This window comes from Lathyrus oleraceus, chromosome 3 (genome assembly GCF_024323335.1).
Source record: "Lathyrus oleraceus cultivar Zhongwan6 chromosome 3, CAAS_Psat_ZW6_1.0, whole genome shotgun sequence".
Lineage (NCBI taxonomy): Eukaryota > Viridiplantae > Streptophyta > Magnoliopsida > Fabales > Fabaceae > Lathyrus > Lathyrus oleraceus.
The window spans coordinates 368,113,395-368,124,924 of record NC_066581.1 but is presented as its reverse complement, the minus strand read 5'-3'; the positions used below and the strand labels follow the sequence as shown (position 1 = coordinate 368,124,924).

Here is an 11,530-nt window from a genome sequence, read left to right as displayed (position 1 = left end):
AGGTGAGGGGTTCCTTCTGGACAGAGGGGTAAAAATGTCCTTAACTCCATGCTCTTCATTCAGTATCCTAGTAACTAGGTTTCTTATGATGCGATCAGTAGAGTGCATGTCCTCTTTATCAGGCGATTCTTCAGGAGTGTTGCCTTGCTTAGCTCTAGCCATGGACGGGGAGCATGGAGCGTCACCTGGTATCATACGCAGAGGGGTTGCGTCTATCAACTCCTCTTCTAAAAATTCCATGGAGGAAGTTCTAGTATGAAAGGATTTTGAGCTAGATGTTGACGGATGTTGAGACATGTTATTGAACTTTTGAGAAAACTTTCTTTGCCCTAGCAGAGGTTCTTTGAGAAGTTTAATGAGGATAGAAAGAATTGTGTTCAGGCAGAATGTGCATATGAAATAGATGTTATTTCCAATACTAGGAGATGATTCATTATTAATGTGGCTTTTTCTTTTCATTGGACAGACAATATTTTTCTTGCCTTTTCCACTCCACATTAATTGCCATATTTTCTCAAAAAGCCAAGCCCCTAATTTTACCTTTTCCTCATACAAGTCCTTTGCAGTCAGGTTGTCATAATACAATGTCATAGCATCGAGTGTGACATTGTAGATAATTCTCAGCAATTTCATCCATCCTGGTTAAGCATTGTTGTTTTCAACTGACATAGTTCCTTGTGTCTCAGTTCCAGCAAAGCTCTTACTAACTTCAGACTTCATACCACCAATCATGTGTTCAGGTATTTGGGCCATCATGACCTTTTCTTCCTTGAGGTTAGGTATTAGCACCCTTATCTGACACTTTTCCTTTCCCTTGATGATTCTTCTTGCAACTGTACTCATCTTAGAGGGGTTATCCATTTGAGAGCTCCACATATAGCAGTTGTTGTTGGTCCTGATTCCTTTCATAATTACTTCACTATCTTTGTTCACAATCAGACATTCAGTTTTAGTGAAGATGATATTCAGACCTTGATCCCCTAGCTGACTGATGCTTATTAGATTTGAAGTCAAGCCCTTGACCAGTAGAATATTGTCAAGTTTAGGGGCTCCAGGACACTCAAGCTTGCCTATCCCCTTTATTTCACCTTTAGCTCCACCACCAAAGGTTACATAGCTTAAGTCATGAGGGTGAAGGTCAGTTATCAAGTCTGAGTTCCCAGTCATGTGTCTGGAGCATCCACTATCAAAATACCACTCATCTTTGTGAGCTATTAGACTTGTAACATTAGTCTTAGGAACCCATTGCTTCTTGTTGATAGGCCTGTGATGTTTGGGTCTGGGTTGATAGTGAGTCTGTTGATGAACATGGCTAGGATAACCATACAACTTATAACAGGAAGACCTAGAGTGTCAAGATTTCCCACAGTATTGACATCTCCATCTTTGGTGTTTGCCATCCTGCTGTTTTCTCTTCTGATGATGTTGATGAAAGGAGGTAGGGTAACCATACAACTTATAGCAGAAGGGCCTTGAGTGTCCAAATTTCCCACAGTAATTACATCTTCATCTTCTGTCTTTCTGTTGTTGATGGTGTGACATATGATGTGACATCTTGGAACTGCTCTTACTATTGCTGTATTTAGGTTTAGCTTGAGGTTTGCAACCAGTGTAATTACTTTCAGCCTTAGTTTTATGGTACCCTAATCCAGATTTGACTCCTGTGATTTGTCCAGTTTGAAGAATTTTGTCTAAGGAGTCAGATCCATTGTTCAGCATCCTTACATACTTGGTTGTCTCTTCTAGTTTTGAATTTAAGAGCACAACTTCAGTCTTTAGCTTGAGGATGGTTTCCACATGTTCTGCTTTTTCTTTCTCCAGTTGAACTATCTTCTGGCTCTCAACTTGTTGATCTTCATCTAGCTTGACCTTTAAAGCCACAACTTCTGTTTTCAATTTGGAGATGGTTTCCAAGTATTCTACCTTCTCATTCTCAAGTTGAGTTATGTCTTTCTCCTGGTTTAAAGACTGCTTGTTCAGCTCTACACTTTTCTGACACAGCTCTTTGTAGGTAGAGGCCAATTCCTCAAAGATTACTTCACCATCACTTGAGTCTTCATCAGATTCCCATCTTCCTGTCAAAGCAGTCACAAGATTTGCAGCCTCCTCTGTATCACTCTCATCTGACCAGGTGGCAGCAAGACTCATCTTCTGCTTCTTGAGGTAGGTTCCACATTCAGTCCTGGTGTGTCCATACCCATCACATTCATAGCACTGAACCTTTTTTTCTTCTTTGAGCTTCTCATTTGCTATTGCTTTTTTTCCAGCATTGTTGGATTTACTGATGTCAGATGAGATGTTTTTCAACAGTTTATTGAACTGTTTTCCCAACATAGCTACTTCATTGACAAGATCTTCATCACCCTCCTGACTCTTATCCTCTTCTGTGTTTGACATGAATGCAATGCTCTTTGTTTTCCTTTCAACACTATCATTCAATCCTAACTCAAAGGTTTGGAGGGAACCAAATAGCTCATCTACCCTCATGTTGGAGATGCCTTGAGACTCTTCTATGGCAGTTACCTTCATTGCAAATCTCTTAGGGAGAGACCTGAGTATTTTTCTCACCAACTTTTTCATCTGTCATCTTCTCTCCCAGGGCTCCTGAAGCATTAGAAATCTCAAGGATACTCATGTGAAATTTATGAATGTTTTCATCTTCTTTCATCCTTAAGTTTTCAAACTTGGAGGTGAGCAGCTAAAGTCTAGACATCTTTACCCTAGAGGTGCCTTCATGAGTGACCTTGAGAATATCCCAAGCATCTCTGGCCACTTCACAGTTATTTATCAGCCTGAAAATATTCTTGTCTACCCCATTGAATATTGCATTCAAGGCTTTAGAGTTTCCCAGAGCAAGATCATCCTCCTCCTTGGACCATTGTTCTTCAGGCTTCTTCTCAGTGGTGGCTACTCCTTCTTTAGTAATGACAGGATGCACCCAACCTGTTAGCACAGCTTTCCAAGCCTTGTTATCAAGGGATTTCAGAAATGCTACCATTCTTGGTTTCCAATAGTCATAGTTAGAACCATCCAAAATTGGTGGCCTATGAACAAATCCTCCATCTCTCTCCATTGTACCAGAAAGTATAGCCCCTAGATCTCACCCAGAACCAGAGCAGGATGCCTGCTCTGATACCAATTGAAATTCTGGTATCAGATATAAGATGTCGAAGGTAATGTTACGACACTAATATCTGCTAATACACAATGGATAAAATAAACAGAATGGTAAAGCGAATAACACAAGCAATTGTTAACCCAGTTCGGTTCAACTCACCTACGTCTGGGGGCTACCAAGCCAGGAAGGAAATTCACTATAATAGAATTAGTTCAAAGACTATCAGTACACTTCACCAAGTTACAGTCTTTCTCACCTAATCTCTACCCGTGCAATTTCTACCTAAGCACTCTTAGATATGAGAACCCACTCACTTCCCTTACAATCACACACCCGTGATTTTAAACAACAATCCCTTGTGAAAAGAAAATACTTTTCAATTACAAACTCTTGATTTTACTTCACAGTTTCAATCAAGAAGACACACTCTTGATCTTGCTTCAAAGCTTTGATCAAGAAGACAAATCAGTCCAATTCAATCATCAATGGATGACTTGAATGACCTACAGACACAAACCCTAGCTATCTCTCTAAATTTTGCTCAGTATTGGTTATGTGTACAAACAGGTTTTCTGAGTCCCTTTTTATAGAAACATTGGACATCTTGAAAACCCTAAATATATTTTCCAATCAAATCTTTTTATAACAGCTGTAAAGATCTTCCTGGGAAATAAACAAATCTGGTTGAAATCCTTGATAGAATGCGCCAGCTAGCCATATCTTCAATCAACCAATGATTGCCATTAATTGTGCAATCATAAAACACCAGACATTCATACTGAATGTTCTGTGTACAGGATGTCATGACATCGGGTCTGACATCTGGAAAAATCCTGCATAATCCAGTTTCCTTTTATAGTAGGTACAACCATATCAGATACCATGACATTGTGTATGTCATCTAAAACAATCCTGCATGAACATGTCTTTCATTTAAGCTCCAGCAGGTACATCCAATATCAGAAGCCTTAGCATTGTAAGTGGCATTCTGAAATAATCCTGCATGCACATGTTCTTGAACTCCAGCAGGTACATAGGATATCTTATGTTAAGACATCACACATGACATCTTGTGAACACTCTTTGTTTTACCAAAATTACTGCCAACACTTAGAATCAACAATTGTTGAATGGTCTGCTGTAGTAACAGGGCAAGAACTGTTGCACAATAGGTTACCATATGGGGAGTTCATGCTTTCCTTTGTAGCTTGCTATTTCGCATTTGGATTAAGCATTGGATGATGGATTCATTGGTGTCACATTGTGTTATGTTAGGTCCATTAGGACTTGGTTTGGGGCAGACCAAAACCAAGGCTTGACAAGCCAAAATGCCAAGCAAGGCATGGTACACATGAGGTTGAAAATAAGGCCACTTACTTGGAAATTAAGAAACCAAAAGAAAACACAACCAACATGGCAATTGGATGAAGAATCAAGGCAAAGGGTTAGATTAGGTTTTGGATGGTCAAAAGATAGGTGAGTTGACTTTGGTCAAAGTTGACCAAAAAGTCAACTATTGACCAAAGTCAACAATTGGTCAAAGTTCATTTTTTTGTACTTTTCTTGTAAATGGATATTTAATGGGTGATTATGGGTGAATTTAGGGTTTTAGGAATTTGGATTGACTTTGGTCAAAGTTGACCAAAAAGTCAATTGTTGACCAAAGTCAACATTTGATCAAAAGTTGCCAAGGCTTGTAATTTTTCATGTGATGATCAATATATTGGTTTATAAGGGATTGAAAGAAATAAAATGGCTTGAAAATGGTTTGAAAATGATTTTACAATTGCTTTCATTGTATAATAGATTTTGTATTTGTATGTGCTTGAATTGTAATGAACATGGTCATGACTTGTAAAATGAACAAGGCTAATACCTAATGAAACAAGGTTAAAACTTAAACATGGTCATGACTCGTATATAGTTTAGCAGTTTAAATCGAAAATGGAGAGTCTGGTATAGGTCGCGATCAATTGTCCGATTAATCTGGATGATTGGTAATGCTTCAGAGGCAGAGTTGTCTGTTCTCAACGGGGATAATGTAACACATGTTTCTCGCATGCGCTTCCTTGGTTCTGGATCTATAACTACTTAATTTAATCACTTATCCATTAAATCACTTAATTAATACTCTATTTTGTCACTGTTATTAAAAAAAAGTGATTAACTCTTAAATAAATTAATATTAATATTAATATTATACCCTTAATTTAATTTAAAACATTTAATGATGGTAGTTGATTTTTCAAATTTAACTAACGATATTATAGTAAAATTAACTTTAATTATACATGAAATCAAGATAATTAATTAAACTTAACTAACTTTTCTTAATCAATGTGAATTTTTTTTTTTTAATAATTGTGATCAATTGTAGTATATAAATAGTATAATTAAATAATAATATATCTATATACAAATATCATAATTAAATAAAATATTCCATTACCACAATTTATATTATTTTGTAATTAACATATTTTATGCCCTCATAAAAAATAATTATTTCTCTATAATCATTTTTTTTAATAATAACCAAATTGTTAATTTTCCAACACTTTTACATTTTAAATATAATTAATAAATTATTTTTAAGAAATACAATATATCATCCGTGTAAAGTAATTTTACATTGATAACAAATTATAGACTCGTATTTTATTGTAGATTATTGATTTTTTATTAGAGAATAATGCATATTCATCAAACTTTTATTCTTTTAAAATACTTATATTCCAACGTTCTTTAAAGCATGTCTTAATTTTTATGGTTATTTGTCACCTAAATTTGTATCAATAAAAAACTCGTTTAAAATAATATTATATTTATAAAAATATATAAAATCAAATTTTGTTTAAAAATATATAAAATAAAATTTTGTTTAAAAATATATAAAATAAATTTTTGTTTAAGTATAATCTTTTTTTAATTTTAAAATTATAATTTCCTTTTAATTTGAATTTGTTGATAGAATTTAATTGAAGTACACTGACAGTGTAAAAGAATTTTACACCGTCAGTTAATCATGACCGTTTGATATTGAAACAAATTTGATTTTTATTTTAAAAATCTATAAAGTAGTGCAAACGGGTGATGGTGATGAATCGACAATGTAAAACTTTTTACACTGACAATGCATAGTAATTAATCCCTTATTGATATCACATTTACATATATTTTGTATTTGATTATTTTCTATTATTTTTTTACATTTTTACATTGTTTCAGTGTATTATTTATGTTAAGTATATAAATCAATTAAAATAACAATAAAAAATGATACATTTTATATGCATTATTTAATGGAATTAATTATTAGGTACGTTAATATAAAAAGTTTTAGTCCATTCATCGTCATTATTCATTTGTATTATTTTATAAATTTTTACAATAAAAATAAAATTTGTTTTAATATCCAACATCTATGATTAATTGAGATATAAAATTCTTTACACCCTCAATGTAATTCAATTACATTTTTATTTAATTTTGTAAAAAATCAAATAACTTGTTGACGTGGATATTAGTACTAGCGATAAGCATTATTTAATTTTGCAAAATATCAAATAACTTGGCTGACGTGGATATCAGTACTAGCGATTGTGATACACGTATTCTCTCTTCTCTTCTCCTCCTCAAGCCTCGAAAGAACTGAACACCACAATATCCAATGGCTTCTCTCTCCAGCACCACCGCTCTCGCCCCTCCTCTTCCTCCACCCACAATCTCCCGTCTCAGAACCACTTCAATTCGTGCACAATCCATATCCTTACCCGATTCCGACCCGAACACCAATTCTCCTCCATCTTCTTCAATTACCGGAGTAGATAAACTACGCCACACAACAATGGCGGTGACGGATGAACGGACGAAGAGAATAGCGAAGGAAGTGGAGAAGATGAAATCGAAGGAAGCGAAGGAGAGAAAGGAGATGAAGAATAGGAAGGTGGCGTCGCAGAAAGCGGTGTCTGTTATACTTCGTAGAGAGGCTACGAAGGCTGTTATTGATAAGAGAAGGAGGAAAGGTCCTGTTAATTCTAAGAAGCTTTTACCTAGAACTGTACTTGAAGCTTTACATGAAAGGATTGCGGCATTGCGTTGGGAATCTGCTCTCAAGGTCTATTTCTTTCTTTTATTTTGTTTTTTTAGATGAATTGAATGTGATTGCTTATGTGGACGGTTACAAATCAACACAAGAATAAAGTAAGTGTAGTAGAGATGAGTATGTTGTGTTGGATGTGTACTAAGATTAGAAATTATAGTATTAGATAGAGTGTTGAGGTAGAATCTATAGTATAAAAGATTGTGGAAAATAGACTTAGGTGGTTTGGACATGTAAAGAGTAGATTATATGGTGAGGAGTCAAACAACTAGAGGTAGAGGAAGACTTAGAAGAGAGATCTCGAAATTAATGATTTGGATAGAAACATGATTTTGTATATAACATTATAGCGAAAGTTGATACATGTAGCAGACCTCACTTAGTGGGATAAGGTTTGGTTGTTGTTGTTGTTCAAATGGTTGGTTTTGGTTTATGAAGAGCACACCTATATCACAATGACACATAGTCACTAGCAACCAGTGATTGAGCTCAAGTGGTTAATGAACTCCTCTTAAGAACAGATCATTCTAAAAGAAACAAGTTTGAATATGGGTGGAACAATTATTGGCTAGGCTGTACTTACTTCCCGACTGAATTCCATATTACCAAGGTCCATTTCCCTTAACACCAAACAAAACATAGGCACACACTAGCAATAATTTAAGAAAATATAAGTGTGTTAGACATTGAATACGCCTTCACGTGTAGTGTCGATGTTACATAGGTTTCAGTTTGTTGTGTTTTATTTTTATGGCATTATATGAGTCTGATATGAGTTTTTGTTTCTTTCTTTGTTTATTTGATTAGTTGATTGTGGAATAGAGTTACATTGGGTCTGTTTTGATTCTGAGTTCATCAATGGATCTAATCCAATGCAAAGCTGATAATCAAAACAATGGAAACAAAAAAAAAACTCTCTTATCGTAAGGTAAAGAAAGCTCCCACTTCTAAGCACATGTAAAGTCTATATCTCATCCAATGAGAGACTCTTAACACCTATGTTGAAAAACCAATCCAATCCAATCCAGACTGAACCAACTATACTGTGTTAAAAAACCAATCCAATCCAGACTGAACCAACTATACTTCTATATACATGTATTGAATATCAGTTGGATATGCCTACACACAATCCTTTTTTGCTTCCTTATATTGAGGAAGAGAAGAAGTATTTGTTTTTTTGAAAATTTTCAATAGTCATCAACTGACAATTTGTATGTGAGTTATTTATATATTATGGTATTTGTTCAGTATGTCAGTCTAGTCAAGCGAATGCACATAGGACGCGGCGTTAAATTTGTTTGAATTTTGAGTCTTAGGGATCATTTCTGTTACCTTGGAATTCTGTGCTTGTAACTTTTGTAGTTGAGTTATTGTATAGTTTTTTCTGACAATGTAAGTTATAGTTAAATTCAAATCCATGTGGGTTCTGTTTAGGCTTTGACTGTGGTAACTGGTAATATAAGTTTGCTGTTTGTTCTGTGGCATTAAACTGTACTATGTTAACTTTTTCGTGGGAACATGGGAAAGCAAAAGTTAGAATAAATGGATTAGTAGCTTTGACTATGATAATCTTTGATTTGATTGAATTTTGATTAACTTTTGGGAAAATAATTAATTAGATGGATGAGAATGAAATTAGTTAGCTAATTCACAAAAGAGAGAGAATGAAAATTAGTAGCTTTGACTATGATAATCTTTATTTGATTGAATTTTGATTAACTTTTGGGAAAATAATTAATTAGATGGATGAGAATGAAATTAGTTAGCTAATTCACAAAAGAGAGAGAATGAAAATTAGTAGCTTTGATTATGATAATCTTTTTGATTGAATTTTGATTAACTTTTGGGAAAATAATTAATTAGATGGATGAGAATGAAAATTAGTTAGCTAATTCACAAAAGAGAGAGAATCATAATTCAACTGTAGTTCAATCCGGTTGACCTATGGACCCTTATAGTTAAACCTAACCTTTTATAGGTCCAATGTAGTTCAATCCGGTTTACCTATGGACCCTTATAGTTAAACCTAACCTTTTATAGGTCCAATCCAATGCGCAATTGTTTAAATATTGGTTATTTATTGAAGAAGCTCATCTATTTGTAGTGTTATCTTAGTATGTATAGAGATGTGGAAAGAAAAAGTGACCTAGAAAAAGTGAAGTGATGTGGTTCCTATGTTTGATTTTAAGGAAGCATATTTGCACAAAAGACACAGAATATAGAAATAAAATGGTAGGTGTAATTGAATAATGTAGCAACAAAATGCAGACTCGAAGAATTAAATTGATCGAGAACGTTTTATCTTTCTGCTGTTTAACTTGAAGGATTCTTGTACTGTGAAAGACGTCCATTTAGGATCTTGTTTGCATGTATTAAAACATAATTAAATTAGTTTTAAAACTGTGGTTGAAATTTGAAGCTGCACTCTTTCTTTTTTCTCTCATGCACACAAACACTTGTGAAACTGTTTAGTTTACAGGAAGACTTGATATCACATCAAAGCATGCTCTCATGGTTTCAGGTTTTTGAACTACTACGTGAACAGCTTTGGTACAGACCTTACTCTGGTGTATACATCAAGTTAATAGTCATGCTTGGAAAATGTAAGCAACCTGATAAAGCTTTTGAACTCTTTCAAGCTATGGTTGAAGAAGGTTGTGTTTTGGACTGTGAATCATACACCGCATTGTTAGCTGCCTATGGTAGGAGTGGTCTCTTGGATAAAGCCTTTTCTCTTCTTGAGGAAATGAAGAGTACACCTGGTTGTCAGCCAGATGTCCAGACTTATTCAATCCTCATAAAATCGTGCTTGCAGATTTCTGCCTTTGACAAAGTTCAGAGTCTTATATCTGACATGGCCACTCTTGGTATCAAACCAAACACAGTCACCTACAACACCCTTATTGATGCTTATGGGAAGGCAAAAAGGTAAAATGTTTACCTTTCTTTATCTTGTGAAAGTACTACATGCGCAGTCTGGTTGCTGCGTATGGTAAAACATATGTTCTCAGCTACCTCGAGGGGTTATTCTCCGCAGGTTGAGATACGTTGGGTTACCGACTAAAAGGTGCATATTTATTGCTATCGCCTAAACCAACCCGTCATTATCCAGTTCTGGGTTGTCGCGGATAAAGTTGTGATGAAAAATTGTTCATTTTTTGTTGTTTGGTTGTATTTTTAGTCTTTTAGCAACCAGCTGCAGCATAACTCAATAGCGTATTTGCATATCTGTAATATAATTTTATGCTCTTAAAAGGTTTTCAGAAATGGAATCTACACTTTTGGAAATGCTTGCTGAACAAGATTGTCAACCTGATGTATGGACCATGAATTCAACGCTCAGGGCCTTTGGCAACCTAGGGCAAATAGAAACAATGGAGAGGTGTTATGAGAAGTTTCAGGCATCTGGAATCCAACCAAATGTTGCAACCTTCAACATTCTCTTGGATTCCTATGGCAAAGCCCATGATTACACAAAAATGAGTGCTGTAATGGAATACATGCAGAAATATCATTATTCTTGGACAATTGTGACCTACAATATTGTGATTGATGCTTTTGGGAAGGCTGGGGATCTCAAACAGATGGAATATTTGTTTAGATTAATGCGGTCAGAGAGAATAAAACCTAGTTGTGTCACACTGTGTTCACTTGTGAGGGCTTATGCACATGCAGGTAAGTCTGAAAAAGTTGGCGGTGTCCTGCGTTTTGTTGATAATTCAGATGTAACACTGGACACTGTATTCTTCAATTGCTTGGTGGATGCTTATATGAGATTAGATTGTTTGGATGAGATGAAGGGAGTGCTTGAGATCATGGAACATAAAGGTTGTAAGCCCGATTTCTTAACTTATAGAACAATGATTAAAGCTTATTCATCTAAGGGTATGCATAGTCATGTTAAGGAGCTTAAAGAGCTCCTCGAAACAGTGAAGAAACCTCCTTTAGAAAGAAACAAACCTGACTTTTGATGAGAAGATCTACTGATATTTTTGCTTCGATATGTTTGGCTTTCTACGATCTGTTTATTTGTGCATATGTTGAATATATCTAGTGTAGTTGAGTTTTTTTTTTCTCTTCCTTTTCTTAGTTTTATAGTTTGTCAGTTTAGGAGGAAAGAGACAGAAGAAAATAGGGGCAGGAAAAATGAGAGTAAAAGTGTAAAATCACTATATTAAGAAAGGGAGGAAAATAGAGAGGAAGTAAAAGGAATGATATAGGTTTAGGGTCAAATTTATTTACTCTGGCCTTACAGAAAAAATGGAATTCAAAATGTCAATATTACTATTTTTGATTTCATTTCCATA

General features: G+C 34.8%; 1 protein-coding gene across 1 annotated transcript; it reads left to right on the top strand.

Moving 5' to 3' along the window:
* Positions 1-6,706: 6,706 nt before the first annotated feature.
* On the top strand, positions 6,707-11,530 carry LOC127127756 (pentatricopeptide repeat-containing protein At5g48730, chloroplastic). Its single transcript, XM_051057029.1, has 3 exons — positions 6,707-7,235; positions 9,745-10,151; positions 10,480-11,530. Exons 1-3 carry the CDS (start codon positions 6,789-6,791, stop codon positions 11,192-11,194), a joined length of 1,569 nt encoding a protein of 522 aa, XP_050912986.1. The 5' UTR covers positions 6,707-6,788; the 3' UTR covers positions 11,195-11,530.